Raw genomic sequence first — 17453 nt, 5'->3', positions numbered from 1 at the left:
CATTTGTTTGTATGAACGAGACGGCAGCCACGCGCCTCGCGTGAGCAATTCATCGTGATGATGACGTCATTGGGAAATCCGGCAGCTATCACGCGCGCCTCGAACTACACACTGTATTATATGTACGCACGTGAATTACGATTCACGAATACAACAGCTGTTTGTACGAGAGGAAATGCCATAGACACTATGCCCATGGCATAACACGGATGAATTTCTTTGCAGACAAGCTCATACTAAAAAGTGCAAACAAGTTTTTTACAGGAATCTAAGAAAAATAAATTGATTTTACTGCAGGTTGGCTTAGCATTTATTCATAAGTGGATGAAAATGTGTGTAAATAAATGACTGATATATGGTTCAACTGCTTTCTTGATTAACTAACTATAATCAACATCGCTTCTTTGAACATTTATAGGCTATGAAATTGATTTTATTAGTGTTTGTTTTTCTTCTTCTACAGCCCACATGTTCCCACGCGTGTGAGTCTGGATGGGAATCGTTAAATGGACTTTGTTATTTGGTCTCGACGCAGGGAAATCAACTTCATTACGCTGCCGCAGTGACGAATTGTTCCGGCGAGGGCGCACTGCTTGTAAAAATCTCGGACGCCAGCAAAGACTCCGATATAGACATACTGCTGAACAGTCTCAGTGCGGCCGATAGTTACTGGATAGACTTGAAATACGATGATGTAGGTTTTTGCTTTTCATCACAGTGGTTAACGTTATTTGTACATTTCTGGAGCACTCTTGCACACATTCATGTTGTAGCACACGTAAATTGTAATTATAAAGTATTTCTTGTATACCGCCCTCCCACGTTCACAATTGAGATTAGTGTCTCTACATGCGTAGGATATTTCGCAGTTCCTTGTCATTATACTCGCGCTTCGTCGCAAGAGGGCGCAACTTATAGGAAAAACGTATTAAAATCAGCTTCCACATAGTTTACGTGGCGACTAAGACAAATCTTTGGCACATGCCGAACAGGTGTAGAATGTGATCATAGTTTGTTTACTTTTCTTCGCAGGCTGTCTCCAACTGGATGTACGATAACAACGACGAGCTTGTCTACTCCGCTGAATGGGTAAGTGGATTTGATGTGAATACGTTATCTACCCCTGTCTGTGGAGCAAAGACGTATTCCAGTAGCGACGTGCAGAATATTGGCATATTCGATGTGACACCTGAAATGGGAAAGTGGATGGGTATCCAATGTACTTTACAAAGAGGGTGGATTTGTGAGAAAAATGACGTCACTCCAACGACAGCGGGCGCCATAACGACAAACTCCGCAACGGTGAGTTCATTTTTATTCGAAATATTTTCTTTATTATATTTCGATTTTTTTTATGTATTTACCCACAATTCATAGCGTTTACCCCAAATTCAAAACTAATGTAGTTCTACATGAAAGACGGAATGATTTATTAAGGTACCCGCAAGATGACCGATTGAGTTTTCAGGGCGTCATCGAGACATCGAATCGCACGCGTGGTTTTCTGATGGACGGAGGTAGTAGAGACATTAAGATGCGCATACGAGAACGGAACGAGAACGGATACGTCACTGCTTTGTGCATGACCTCCGCGCGAACCAATGACGTCATCGGTTGCCTGGTCGTTCGGCAGTCGTTTTGAACGTGATCAAGGTGACTGACTCGTAGTTGATTTCCGAGAGCTTTTCTCGCTGTCAATTTTGAATAATTTTCATTGACATTAATAAAACGTTTTATATTAGAGTGTTTTTGAATATTTATGATGAAATAAGAAATATTGGATGCATTTTAGCTGACATTTATACCCACTGAAAACGCATGATATTGATCTGCTGAAAGAGGATTCGGCAAACAGGCCTAGGACCTCAGCAGAGTGGATGGAAATAGTGAGAGCTCTGTCAAAATGTCTGTGAACTAACTACTAATTCTGATTCCGGACGTGAAATGACATAACAAATTAATTTAGGTAGTTATTGTTGCCCAATGAGAGACGGATTGACATGGTTCTGGTTTCAGTTACGTTCCCGTTGTGGGCGCTTGTACTTAATCGTTTTTCTGACACCCGAGAACGTAACGCAAACGAAATTAGAACATCACGTTACGTTCCCGTTACGTACGCAAATCTTAAACTCTCTATTATAGGCACAATACGTGCTCCACAAGTCAGTGTGATTACTTCAGTGACAACAATTAAGCATTAAAAAAGTGATCATGCAACTAATTTTTGCAAAAAAAAAGTATAGGAAAAAATGGATGGTTGAAACTCAGAGTTACCTGTATTCATTTTACTCGTATTTTTATTATTATTATTTCCGTATTTACGTAACAAAACGTTAATTAAATGAATACGTCTCAAGCATTGTGTATAATTATGTAGATCTCAGTGATGATGACAGCGAAAAATCATTAACGCCGCTCATGTCTATGGTTGGCGGGTCATCCATGATTGTTATTTAATAGCAAATCGTTTCGATTCCCAGTCTCTCGGGGGCGGAGCTACGTCACAAGACGTTCCACGTTGCTACCGCGCGCACCACTGTACCATGCATTTCTATGGGCTCTGTGCGCGCTGCTGTGGAACGCCGGTCGAGCCGGTGAAAATTCGAGAAAACAACACAAACTCAACTTTGAAGTAATCCTGAACAACCAAATTTATATATGTTACACACGTTGGGCTAATCTTGTTACACTGTTCAGAGGAGTCTCAACAATCATTCCAAAGTACCGTTTTCTGTGAGTGTGGGCCTTTGTTTTCACCGTTAGGGTTGCCAGGCGGTGAAAATGCCCGGATGTCCGCCCCGAGGATTAATTAAACAATAATGTACGACCCGCCAACCCATAATGGGCGAAAGCTCACTTTGTGCGACATATATGTACGAGGCGTGAGTCGAGTACATATACGGAGCACAAAGTGTGCTTGAGTCCATTATAGGTTGTCGGGGAGTTCATTATTGTTTTTATTTTGTAGCGTTGTCATTACCAGTGGATTTGCTGTCTCTAAAAAAGCGGAAAAAATTGGAGAAAAATCTACAGTGAACGGAATAGTTTCAATGTCACTGGCCCGTAAATCTGAATAATTTAAAATGTCTTTCTGGAAATTGTTTCCACAATCTGATATGGCAAACTAAGAAAGAAACTAGTTTTAATCCATCAAATATTTATTGTATTTAACCCATTTACATTGCGAGTGAATGAGTGACTGATGTGTGGTGTGGAGTAGCATTACAGTGATCGCTCGAGCGAACGTCACGCCGTGACTGGTACGCCGTATCGGTATCCACCACGGCTTGCACTACACTACGCTAGATCGCCGCCGTGGTCCAGCTGGATCGACTGTGGGTAGGGATGAGTACCCGGGGTACATGTACCTAGTTGCTCCGTTACCCCATCCCACTAGTGTTTTCAAACAATCAAGGTAGATATTATTGGAAACTGTCCTTTCTGCGTAATAGTTATTTTAAATTCCACGGGAGGGCGACGAGTTGACGAATACTTTTAAGCCAAACGTAGCGTAGCGGGCGAACGAACATGACCGGAAAGCTAGTGGGTGTTAGCCATCCTTGAAGGAGAACCAACAGTGATTTTAATCACACTGTATAAAATAAACAGATACACACATGAGAACACGGATACTTTCATTTATTTATGCAAACTGTGCCCGTACTGTTACATTTACCGGAAGTCGACGCCGAGAAAATACAAGTCACGTCAGTCTTTCGTCGATCTCGTTCAGCAAATTTTGTAGTACAAACACAGAACAAATACATCTCTCTGTACTCGTAGACATACATTGTACCCCCATTTCGTTTGCATTTGCTTGGATAAATTATCCTCGGTTAACCTCACTTCATCAACACGACAGGACAAACTAATCAGGAGGCCACCAGGACAGCGGCATCAGTCGCGGAATCTAGAAGCGCGCGTACTAGATGGAACGTTTCGACCGACCGAACGCGCGTTAGCGTACAGTTCAGACGACGATGCCTTCAAAATATTGTCTGATTTCGATATTGAAATCCGCTGTTATTGGTTATGGACCATTTTATTTGATGTCGATTTTGGTATTAAATACTTGTTATCTAACAATTTCTCTTTTTCAATAGTTTCTTCTTTATTCGTTTTCAAAATCAAGATTGTAATCATATACAAGGGACAGGGCCTTGATGCTCAATAATGTAATACATTATCGCGAATAATCTGCTACAATGACGTCATAAAATCCACTGGTATTGATAATGCTATAATATAATTTACAGAATAATCCTTAAAAAAACATCTCGCAAAAAAATTCAGGCTCTAAAATTATGTATATTGCAATACAATTCAACCGACAACCATTTTGACGCCACAATATCTTGCTGGAGTCCGAGTTCTACGCGTGATTTTATTGCGTTCAAACTGCGCATACACACACGAGGTGGTTTCTCGAAATGCATACAAAAATCACTGAAAACATTTTGAGCAATTTTAAGCATTAGTACTAGAGTGAAATATAAACGTGTCTTTGCACTCTCCATGAATTTCGTAACTTGCTATGATCAGGGTAAAGAAAAAAACCTTTACTTTCAACAGTTTGCTGGAGTCTGATCAAAACCGTGTCTCAAAAACACCTTTACATCAGTATTTAGGTATATTTGTTCAGCTCGTGACGATAGAATCAGTCAATTTAGAACTATCATGTATGCTATCGAAAAGCATTTTAGCACAATTTTACTGAAAAGACGATATTGATTTATGCAAATGAGACGATTATAAGGTGGCTTAATGTAGTTGGTTATCGCAGAAAAATAGTATGCAATGCGTCATTCCGTTCAAGCAGTTTCTTTCCACAGAAGAACGGATTATGTGTACTTAAACGACTGCCCCCTCCCGGGCACTGGATAAATATTTTAATAATTGAGTGTATTCGCATCAAAATGTACGACATTTGCTGTCGCGTTGTGGGTCAAATTTACATGCTAAATGTCGTAAATATTTCCTCTTCCATGTGTCATAAATTGTTCATTTCATCGACCCAATTACTTAACTGACTCAATGACACTAATTTGTTCTCAGACTGTCTCTACATCAACAGCGTCGACACCAACTACTGCTGCACTGCAAGGAACTGGACCCGCAAACGTAAGTATTCACTCCCCCATACTCATCCGAGTCGCTAATACCAGCAATCCACGCCCTCTACAGGCGGGATCTACTGCAGGTATGACGCGGTAAACGCCGTCGTCGGCAACAACTGCATTAACTATTCCAATATTTACACTTATCGGTCATGGTAGTACTTATCACAAACTGTTTCCCTCATCACTAAACGGATTATTGTATGTGAATCTTCTAACGTTTTCCGTTGTAATTTGGTAATTTAGTTGGTCATGCTGAGGACATTGAATGTCTCTGTTGTCTCGTCTGACTTGTTATTGTATGTGCAAGTTGCAAGTGCTGACATATAGTTCATTTTTGCCACAGAAGCCATATTCATGTTTTGGGACTACATGACAGAGCTGTGCGGCCATCTCTCTATCAAATGATAGTTTAATGCGCTATCCTGGCGTCAACCTGCCGCGGTCGAACACAAGCACCTGCGAACCTTAACCAAGGTTCTCCTAAAGTCGCATTCGTTAGTGAATGAATCTCAGCCAGTGGAATATGCCTTCCCGTAGAGTCTGTAGCACACACACCCAGGGTAGGAGTCGACCAGTGAGGGATTAGTGTAATCATCGGACTCTGACCCATTTTCATACTGGATGCTGAACTTACATAACTCTCCACCACCTCGACAATACTAGTAAAATCGGTAAATATAATGACCATGAACGCAATAGTTATATCTGTGTTCGATAACAATATATTTATTATATTTACACAGGGTGCAATAGACAACGTTATCGTCAATGGTGGCGCCGTGAGTACCACTGAAGCTGATTTGGCTCTGCAAGCTATCTCGGACATCGCGGGTTCGGGAACGATGGGTCAGTCAGATGTTGAACGAATTTTTCAAGCAATGGTTTTCCTTTCTAGTCATTATACCGATAACGCTTTGGAAGCTGAAGTAAGCATGAATTGTGCTTTGTGTTCATATCCCAGTCGTTGATTTTGTTAGGATATTATCCTGTTTATCCCTACGCAGTTTATTGAAATTCAATATGGAAGCACGTGTTTACTGCCGTGTGTAGTATCTTTCCCCATCTTCAAATATAGCAGGTTTATAGCCATTTTGTTTACGGGTATACATTTTTTTCATGTGAAAATTTTACACTAGATGATTTAATTATTACCAGAATTAAAATTTTTCTTATGTTTCAAAATATGTCCAACTCCTCGGAATTCCGAAAACACAATCAGGCAATAAGTGTGCCATATGACATAACTATGCAGTGATGCAAAGAGCGACGATTGATTGTGTCGTCGTATTCCTTAATCTCTCGATAGAATCACACAGATCCGTACATTAAATAATAACATTTGGCACAATTGTTTTGTTTCAGAACTTTTTTGATGTAGCAAATGAATTGGTCAGCTCTTCAAACGTGCCGGCACTGGTACAAGCTATTGAAGTAAGTTGTCGCTTGAACTTATAGATATTTTTGTTCAACACTAATAATACTTTTTAAACGACTGCAAAGTTAGGTGTACAAGACGGCGGATATTGTTATGCTACTAAAGTAACATTGATTCAATGTTATGCGACTCTCGCAATCCATTTCAGGAGCAGCCAGAGTTAGCTGCTTTATTCCTCAATGGTATGGAGGATTATGCGGTATCAGTGTCGTCAACTTTTCTGCAATATACTTCTGAAGTGGCATTTGAGAAGACACATATAGGTTAGTTAAACACTTGTGCTTGTTGTATTTTAAGGTACGTGCCAGTAACGTGATCACCTTATTTTAAAACCGAACCATGTTGTCATCACAGATTTGTATTTCATATACGAACGTATTTGTACTACCATGTACTTTAGCAACATATACAAGTCTACTGAGCTTACCATATGCAGGTTTTAGTGCCAATGAGATTTCTGTTCAAGTACGTCATCAAATCACTATATTGGTTCATTCTAGTTCGAAGCTTGTCTTTTTGTAATAACTAAAATAAATACTCCTTCAAATGTATATCCATGAGGCCACAAATTTGTAAGTAAATCCCTAAAATAATCAAGTCACTTTATACAAATTGTGTGAACACAACCTGGAGAACGACAAAGTTTATATAACACAATCGAACCACGCGTACTATATCTGCACAGGGTTTGATGTGATGCTACATTTGGGTTATTTCCACTAATATGAGGCTTCTTTACGTAATTTCGACAGTGACGTCCGATTAATTTTTATTATACACGAGATCCATATTGTTGTATGGAGTGGCAGCTGCATTAATGCATGCACTTTAATTCGCAGGTTTTTATGCAAAAGTGGTGTCGAAAGAAGATGGAGCCGTATTCACATACGGAACGGAAGGAACTGTCACGCTGCCTGCGAGCGTATTAAACGAGGGTGACGGTGAGGCGCTTTTAAAATTTATACCATGTACATTATATAGTGCTACCTCACACCTCATCCCCACCCTCACACTCCACCCACAAATCTGTTCAGTTCGACTACTGGATAGTGACATCGTTTGTATTTTTTAACACATAACACACGCCAAATAATTGTTGCGCTGAATTGATTCCCGCTGTATGGTTTGATAATTTGAAATTCGCTGTGAGATCTTTTTACATACTTCCAGAAAATGTTTGTTTACACTTTCTATTCTCAGTTTACCGGTATATGTATTTCCATATGCAAAACTCGCCTACTTATAATAAATATCAATTCATGTTTCTAACTGTTTCATGTAAAAAATACGACAATTGCGACAATGAATTCTTATCTGTTCCGGCGAGAAAATATGTGGACATGCAAAATGTCGTTTCATGGCATCATGTCTTGCCACGTCATAACACCACGCGACCAATAACAGATTCGAAAATACTGGTTCATACTGGATCGTACTGGGTCAAATGAACGAGTATCCTATGAAAGGAATTGTACCCATACATTATGTCCACATAGATAGAACCAGTCTCAACCGGTATCTGTTTAATTTAAATATTCAAACCACAACAGACTGCTTGTAAACAACCCACTTAAAAATACTCTTTCAAACACAAGTCTTGTCACGTTTTCATTGCAGTGGACGTGACCGTCACCAGTTACGATACGATGACAACAATCTTGAACTTGGCAAGTGTTGAAGGTCATAATTATAAGTCATATGGTACGACTATTGTATCGATTAGTGCTGCGTACCACACCGACGGCAGTCCGATCCTGTTATCAGACGTCGCTGCCATGTCGTTCACACTGGAAGTACAAACGGTATGCCAGTAATATTTGTTTTTCACGTACATAACTATGGAGCACAGTCCCTCTATCCAGGGACTGTGTATGGAGTCTATCCACAGAGTTAAGTCATAAGACGGGTTTAATCACGCATTAGGAGTGATTACGTCATATATTGAGACAGGTTGCGTGATATGGATGCTATAGCGTTAGTTACATATATTCGATGTCTTGAGGTCTGCATTCTCGGTTATGACTCAGAGAAGTAGAACGTCGTCACCTGACATGTTTGCTCAAAGTACTGCATCGAATCCGTCATAATCCACCATGATCACAAAAAGTATTCCCAGAATATATACCCACTTGGCAGGTAACTGTTTAGTTCCACGGCATATGAAAAGTGCAGTCGTTTGGTTCGATTCCGAGAGTGTACGAACCGGGAACGAGCCTCCCAGCTGATGACGTAATCTAGTATCAAGTATCACGTAAACTACACTACAGTATGTATATAATTTAACGAGACATGGGGTTAGTTATGAAGTTTGATTTACATATCCGAGCGCTCTATTTCACTATAATTTATTCATTTCCCAGTATGACGTAGAGAAGGAAGAACCTGTATGTGTCTTCCGGAAAACAGAAGTCAGGTAAGTTTGAATAACGATAACAACAAGTGACGTAAAAATCCTCGGAAGAGGTATAAATATCGCGTCTATTGATCATTGATACATTATTCAAAAAGCGAATATGAACAACATTGAATATTCGTTATATCTTCGTGCAATATTGTATATAGTATGAACTATTGCCAAGTGAACTAGTGAATGTGTAATGGAATGCAAGTGCGTTTTCAATTTTTTGATACGTAATTCTGATTCGGGAGCATATGCATTTGTCTGGCACATTGTTGAAACAAATGAATACTATATATTTTGTGAACTAATCATATACCAGCATCTGCCGTTTAGTAGATATACGTGCAATTATATAGAACAAACAGACTAAACAATGTTTAGTGATACATTTCTTATAATCACAAAGAAACACGCATACACATACATATGTATGTATATATGCAGACATTGAAGGCATTCATACAGGAGATTACATATATACATTATGTATGAGAGAAAATGTATTCAAACATTATCGTGTTGTTATAATTGTAGCCCGGACGAAGAACCTGGCTGGTCTACTGAAGGCTGTTGGAAATCGATCGAGGCAACATCTAACGTAAAGATCACGTGTCTCTGCAATCACATGACTAGTTTTGCGGCATTAATGAGAATCACGGACATAGTGGTGAGAATACTGATAATACTCGTCATATATAGGTTTGAACAGTTACGTATTTCATTTGGGGGAAATATAAAATATGCAAGACACAACGACTGATTACAGATTACAGACGCCAACAATTGTTTGGATTTGTTTTTCACGCGCATTCCCACAAACAGTGAAATTATATCACCTAACCCTGGAATTTAGCAAAAATTAAAATCTGACATTGGAGGAAATAACAAGTTCATCAGTAGATATTCTTCATGTGTTATAAGAAACAAAAATACTACATTATAGTCGTAATTATCATTATCACATCGAACTCTGTGTTCACATATGTCTATAGAATATCCCCAGAGTGTAATTTTCATGAAGTTTGTAAGATTCGAATTACAGTGCTAATCACAATTAAAAGGATTCTTCATATTTGCACTCTACTGAATATTTTTACATCATGTTCAGATGACCAAACTGCGGGATCCCGCGTTATGCGTGGAAACGGACGTGAACATGTGACAAACAAATGTCCTATCATTGTATTTCAGATATCCGAGAAAGATGCGAAAATTATGACATACCTGACGTATGGGGGAGTTGGTCTCTCGATATTTGCTCTGTGTGCATCGCTGTTTCTCTTTGTCACATTAAAGTAAGTTGAACACACTCCTACGTAACATATATCAGATCATGATGCCAAAACGCATTATTGGCGCAGATACCCAAATGCAATATAAATATTCGCCAAGAGTTGCGTACCTGTGCGACAATCCCTTTTCTTGCTTTCAGGCTTGTTAATACAGCTAATTAATTATCATCGCAGCCTGTATTTCAAATGTATGAATTAAAGATGTTATTTTCGATCACGCAGATTTTAAATCATTCTAAAAGGTTAAATATATTTATATCAGATAAGTTAAAAAGGAGTCTCAAAATTACCATTATATTTTATACTCTATCAAACAAAAGATTGATATTTCAAGCAAATTCAACAACATTTTCAACACTGAACGAATAATGTATTATATACAGTGAACAGCGCTAGCCTTTCAAACTACCTTGGCCATTTACTGCATTATACTCCCACCAATAATATGGACGAAACGTGTACTTGTGTGCAAAATCCCGGGCATTCTGGAGTTAGAAGAAGAAATCATTCGAGGAGAATTCATGGATTAAAATAATACCCATGTATTTTCTTGTTTCAGACTTCACAGATCTCAGCGTGTCGTTATACATATGAATTTTGCGGTTGCTCTACTGATAGCACAGACGCTGTTTCTACTGAGTGGATTGGCTGAATTCAGTGAGGTAATTACAGACTTCTACAATAATTATAGTCGCTATGAACAAGTCTATATGTATTACGAATCAAATCTTCGGCTGAGTATTCACAACGCGTTTACTTTATCACCTCAACGCATCGAAGAGCAAATGGAACCAAGAAAGTTTTTTTTTCAATTTGTAAAGGAGATTTCTTTACCAAGTCATTTTCACTGGCATTTAATTTAACTATTTCGGTGGTTTGAGCCATTTTACTGGTTATCAGTTACACAAACTTGGCAGAAAAACAATTAGTTCTATTGTTATTTTACATGTTAACCTATATTTAATTTAGCATATTTTACCAATCAGCAAAAACCACTGAATAATTAGTGCGTTTACAAAGTATGATGTATCATTCATTAAAAGAAATGGGTTGTGAAACATATTTTACGTAATACTCCTAAGACTAACGTTACTGTTTCAGTGCTGGAATTAATTAATACTTTATTCTAAAAGTTCAAATAAAAGAGAATGCTAAATATGTCAGTTGGATATAATTTTGAAAGTGTCACAAAACCATCAGGTTGTCGTAAAACCTAGAAGTTCTCAGATTCCAAATGACGTATTTGAACAAGGCTTTGTTATTAAAACATCAGTGGTGTCGTTCAATGTTCTCCCTTTGCTGGCGTCGGGTGTGCGGTATAATCTAATTCATATTTACCATTCAAATCAGTATCTATACTGATCATCCACATTTGTTATTGTAACGGGATACGGTGCTAACTGGGTTGAACAAAATGGCTGATTTCTCGACGCGACGTACACGGACCAAAGTAACAAGTGACAATCGCAAGTGATCTACTTCAAGATTCACGACAACACAAAAATGGTGTTACACACAAAGCTGTGCTTAATCACAATATCACTATATTTACCACCAGGGTCTGTGCAAGTCTGTGGCCATAATGTTGCACTATTTCTTCTTGGCAATGTTCTGCTGGATGCTTGTGGAAGGCATCAACTTATATGTCAAATCATCCGGTGCCATTGGAAAGGGAGTGCAGACTAGGATATACATGGCTATTGGCTGGGGTGAGTTAAACCCAAAACATTATTAGTGTAATGGTGTTGGCACAAACTGATATACAGTGAAACTTATAAATAATTGAAAAACATGCGATGCCCCAATGAATTGAAAATGTATAAATTACTTAAATGCAATAACCAATGTCGCAATAATGATTCAACAACTCTGATTTTTCATTTCTCTAATTTGTCTTAGGAATCCCCTTTGTAATTGTTGGCGTATCTGTAGCGGTCCGATTCAATAATTACGGCGAGGGACCCATGTAAGTAAATATTCCATTTCATTACATTACATTTACCATTGGATTTATCTGCGTTCATCAATATTAGGAGAGACACTTACATAACAATGTAATACGACACAATACGACACGATACTATATACGATACAATGTAATGAACTTAATGCAGATGAACAATACAACGTCAAAGTACTGAAACTCGACAACACTCTTATATGCTTATATTACCAGAGATGCGAAATGTTGGCTGAGTACTGAAGATGGATTGATATGGGCGTTTGTGGCTCCAGTATTATTGGTACTTGTGGTACGTACACACAATTATTGATACGAATTTTAAATAAAACCCAATCATATATAATAGCACACCTTGTTAAGAATTACATTACTAACGTTCAACATTCACAAAATACTTAAATTAATATTTTTTTTATTCAGGCTAATTGTGTTGTATTTGCCATGGTCATACGCGCATTTATGTCTCTCAAGGCAAATGCTGACAAATCCAATGTAGAAAAAATAAGGTGAATATAACATTTTTCCTATATATAATGTATTGTGGGTAGGTGTTTATTTTCTATCAATTATCTACATTATCCTTGACTTCAGTTGGTGAATGTATGCCCGCTCTCTAGCTTTCCTGTAATCCTCTAAACACAATCCCTAAATATATATATATATATATATATATATATATATCTGTATTACACGTGCATATACTATTCGAATGTTCTTTTTCCCGATAATTTTCAGTACACGAGTTAGGTTATCTGACGAATATTATCATCCGCTATAGAGCTAAACGATTCAGTATTGTTTGTATATAAATGACTTGCGTGGAGGAGGATTTTTTTCAGTTCTGATTTACAGTTTATTGAATTTCACCATATACTACTTTCTCAACCCATGCCACGTACCTGATTTTTTTTTCTGTGATTTTGTAGGTCTGGTTTACGTGCCGCCCTCGTATTGCTGCCATTACTCGGTCTCACGTGGCTGATTGGAATAGTGCAGGAGCTGCAGTATTTATTCATTGTACTAAACTCGCTCCAGGTGTGATTCAGTTTTATTTTGTTGCATACTAAGACTCAATAATAACTATAGTCCCGACTTGGAAGTTTGTTTGCTTGTTGGGAAAAGCAGTCGAACACATTTTGTAACACAGAAAGTCGTAATATATCTTGGGTTCTTAGCATGCATCACACTTAGTAAACCAATATTATTGGCACATTTCTTTCAGTTTTTGACATCTGTTGCTTCAGAGTTTGTTGGAGTGAAATTAAGTTAATATACAAGTATATAGTGTGAAACAGTACTTTAGGCCGGTGGCCATATAGTGCGGAATAAAGAAAGAATAATAATAATAATAATAATAATACAAGTATATCAAGTATGTTTCACGTCTCACAGTGTGTCAAACATTGTATATTTAATATGTACAATCTTTTTTCCTTACAGGGTGTATTCTTCTTCGTCCTGCACTGTATTATGAATGACGAGGTGAGTGAACAGTGCTCTGTGGCACATTTCACTTCCCAATATTATAATGTAGTGTCACAATTTCCTTATCAAATGTTTAGCTGCAAGTCTCAATTAGATTTTGCTTATAGTATAGGGGGAGGTGCCTGTAAAAATGCCTGAATGAATTTAAAATTCGATTAATATATAAAGTAAAACATAGAAAGTGTGTAACTTAAAGTAGATATATTAAATTAATATAGATATTTAAATGCAAAATCCTATCTACCAATAGTAACCCCAATGAATACTTATAATTGTACATTACACTGTGGTGATATGAATAATTACAGTGAGATAATCAAATTAGGAGCAAATGTGTAATCTAAAAGAACTTCAATTAATACTGAGAAAGTTGTTGGCTAAATAAGGAATATAAAATTGTGAAATAACGTTTATCGAAAAAATAAAATTATACAATACCAATTACATATGTAAATTAAATATTTCACACAACTTGTATATGTCTTTTGTGTGATATGTTGCTATGTTTATTCAAGTGACCTTTAGGATTCTTTATTGACCAAGAAACTGAAAACGAATGGTGTTTGATATTGATGTTATCACGTTTCATTATTTAATGCATTCATAAGCGACACCCAAATAAACTAGAGTCTGTATTCATGTTTATACATACATTGAGGTTTACTTTTCATAACTTTGGTATTTATCTATGTTTGTATCTCAAGGTGAAAAAGGCATTTATAGCAAAACGAAAGCATGCATCGTCATCAGTGATGTCTTCGATTTCGAATACAGAGCACTCGTCAATGTACACCAAGACGACACATGCGACAAAAGAATGCAGGGAATCTAAGGGTACGTGAGTACTCGTCGTTCTCATGATTTTTTAAAATAATTTTACACGCTTTTTTAGTTCATACACAGCCATAACATGTCATAACATGTTGGCACTGTTACTACCGTTGATTATGTTTATGTCGCCGTCTAAAAACATGATGAATCCTTTGATTCTACTACAGTATATTGACACAACTGTCGAACATCTTCACATTGCGGTGGAAATGTATAGTGTACTTTGGACATACTGTTTTTATACGCCCTGTAGATATATCCACCCGTCGATATTAACGTAGTTGGTGTCAGTTTATTTCCATTGATTTATTTTTTAACATTCAGTTCGCCAATAGTTAACGTTTAGTTCTCACACTGTTTTTGTCATTTCAGAGCAATCAAAAAGTGCATGGAAGTAAACATGAAATTGGCGTGATCAAAGAAATGCAATGCCGATCTGATTCGATGCTCCTGGTACAAGATCACGCGGTTTTCACTCGACTTTTACATGAATTCTGGATATTATTTTCTGATATATACTACCATTCTACGAACAACATAAGTACTTGGTAATGAACGAAGATCAATATCAATAAGCTCACTCAGTACCGGATGTTGTATGCGATCGCAATCCATTGTGGGTAGCTGAGGAATACCGATTGGTACATTGAAGAACAATATTAAAAACTACGTCGTAATTTACCAGGAGTCATAGAGAAACTCAATATTTACCTACAAAGTCTGACCTGGCTTCAACACACGAAATAATTAAACTGAAAAGAGGCGTTCTTTTAAAACACAAGATGGTAGTTGTGGTATCGAAAGATTTTGTTATTTATAAAACTTTTTTTAAGATATATTAAAATGCATTTAACATTCACGATTTACCAGACAGGACTTTTAATATTTATAAGATTTCTGATAAACGACACATAACCCTGGACGATCTCTATTATTTACACGCACGTGGTTCAAATGTAGCGAAAACGACCGAGAAATATTTCTCGAAAATTGTACAGTAGTTTTTTTTAAAGAGCAAATGTATTAATACAATATGAATAATGATATAACAGATATGTACAGAATTCTTTTCCTTTTTATCGATATGAATTTTTTTTTATCTGATAATTGTTTTAATTCAATATAATGTATTCATACTCTGGTGTGTTGCATAACCTCTGTTATATGATGTACATATGCGAATTTAGTATAATTTAAATCTGATTCAATATGGAAGTATACTAATTTATATGCGTCTGTAACTTGGTTAATACTGCACTATGATAGTAACTAACGACTGTTCTAAATCTGACAAGGTTACTTCACCAGAATCACGTGGATGCAGTGCACCTTACCCAACAGCAGCACTCTCTACGGATAACGCGTTATGTGAATTATATGGATGAAGTAAATATCACTCAAAACTTGCTTGGGCGTGTTGTCATCGGGTGGTGCAAATAACACAGAAACATTCTTCAGATCAAAGCAACGTTAACGTTGTTGTTCGGCTTCCCATTCATTCAGACAACAGCGCCTTGTCACCAGAAAGGGCGACTTATTTTAAGCATTTTTAGTTTGTTCAGTTTACGATTATTATTCCTGATCTTACACATTTTACTACGTTTTAGAGTGTTCTACGTGATATAAATTGTAAGCACACTTTAGCAGTAAACCCCGAGCATTTGTTTAATTTTCAATTATTTGACCAGTGAAGAGTCACAAGTCATAACATGCAACTTTCAGGTTTTCGTATCACATACCTACCGAATTACTTTGTAACACTTTTATCACAGACTGTACAATGCAGTCAAGAGACGTATTTGGTATACATATAGTCCAGCCCCACCGTGTACATCGTACAAACTTTAACCAGTGTGGTATGAACAGGTACTCAGCACGGTCATTCAATCACATCATTCGACTTAACATATGAGCTAGTTACGTTCAAAATATACTTAGTAATAGCTTCAACCACTTAAAGAGAATGAGAAATTTATATCTCAATATATCACTTTTTGTTGGTATGACACAATATAATTTAAGTAGGATTTATAACAGAATGTTTAGTTAAACCTGTGTTCGTGACCTCCTTTTATAGTCTACCTTTCCCCTAGTAACCGCCTTCAGGCTTCCCCAGTTTTATTTGCATGTAAAGTAAGCTGTGTATAAAGACCACCTGTCCAACGTGACCAGTCATCGCCCTTTTGGCATCAGTTAATCAAGACGTAAAGTTTCCATTCGCCTCTTCAAATATGTTGACAAATTGATATTTAACCGACAAACTATTGTCACATTTGTATTTACGAAATACAAATTCAAGCATCATATACAGACCGCCTGTCTAAAATTGGGTGGTCGTAATACACAGCCTCGACTGTACTTTGTAACCATTTTCACACGTTTGTTTGCCCAATTGAATATGACCCCGGGTAATGTACACACATGTGCATGCAATAATCACGTGGTTTAGACCATTTTATTTTTATGTTGAGAATATTAAGGTATATGGATTTAAGTGTTTTACAGTTTAATGTTATATGAACAAAGCATGTTTCTTGTGCATTCATAAAGAACTGCAACCCATTGTTATTGTATTGTATGATATAATAAAGCCCTTTGGCACATTATCCGTCCACAATAAAAGTGATACTCTTGATGTAATATTATATTTGTGTAATTTTCATTTATGTGGAAATTAATTGACTATAGAAGTGTATGGAATACTGCTACAGACATGCAATTGTATCTTCTAAGATACATAAGAGAACAAATATACAAAACTATTCGCATTTGAAAAACTATATAAGCACGTTAATACAATGTAGTACATATAGAGCTCAGAATAATTGAATCATCCAGTTCTCAACTTTTTTGAAAAAAAGATAAAAAAAACACTAAAACTCTGCTTTGTCTAAACCTTTTACACGTTGCATGGGTCCCATACCAT

General features: G+C 37.1%; 1 protein-coding gene and 1 long non-coding RNA gene across 2 annotated transcripts; both read left to right on the top strand.

Moving 5' to 3' along the window:
* The first annotated feature begins 5101 nt into the window (after nt 1–5101).
* On the top strand, nt 5102–6533 carry LOC146745875 (uncharacterized). The gene is made up of 3 exons (XR_014929541.1): nt 5102–5121; nt 5864–6046; nt 6483–6533. It is a non-coding gene; the product is annotated as an uncharacterized LOC146745875 (long non-coding RNA).
* A 140-nt stretch (nt 6534–6673) lies between these two features.
* Nucleotides 6674–17169, top strand: LOC146745874 (adhesion G protein-coupled receptor D1-like). The gene is made up of 15 exons (XM_085498789.1): nt 6674–6818; nt 7395–7496; nt 8173–8357; nt 8916–8968; nt 9491–9623; nt 10148–10251; nt 10808–10910; nt 11807–11957; nt 12148–12214; nt 12425–12500; nt 12632–12717; nt 13138–13246; nt 13652–13693; nt 14401–14530; nt 14900–17169. Exons 1-15 carry the CDS (start codon nt 6674–6676, stop codon nt 14923–14925), a joined length of 1512 nt encoding a protein of 503 aa, XP_085354915.1. The 3' UTR covers nt 14926–17169.
* The last annotated feature ends 284 nt before the right edge of the window (nt 17170–17453 follow it).

The sequence above is a fragment of the Saccoglossus kowalevskii genome, chromosome 5 (assembly GCF_978046115.1).
Source record: "Saccoglossus kowalevskii chromosome 5, keSacKowa6.1, whole genome shotgun sequence".
NCBI lineage: Eukaryota > Metazoa > Hemichordata > Enteropneusta > Harrimaniidae > Saccoglossus > Saccoglossus kowalevskii.
This window is presented reverse-complemented; position numbering and strand designations above follow the sequence as displayed.

Coding starts and splice junctions, on each gene's coding strand:
- LOC146745874 (XM_085498789.1), top strand. CDS start 6,674: ATGTTATGCGACTCTCGCAATCCATTTCAGGAGCAGCCAGAGTTAGCT. Junction 7,497..8,172: donor CGTATTAAACGAGGGTGACG/GTGAGGCGCTTT, acceptor TTTTCATTGCAG/TGGACGTGACCGTCACCAGT. Junction 12,215..12,424: donor AATTACGGCGAGGGACCCAT/GTAAGTAAATAT, acceptor TTATATTACCAG/AGATGCGAAATGTTGGCTGA.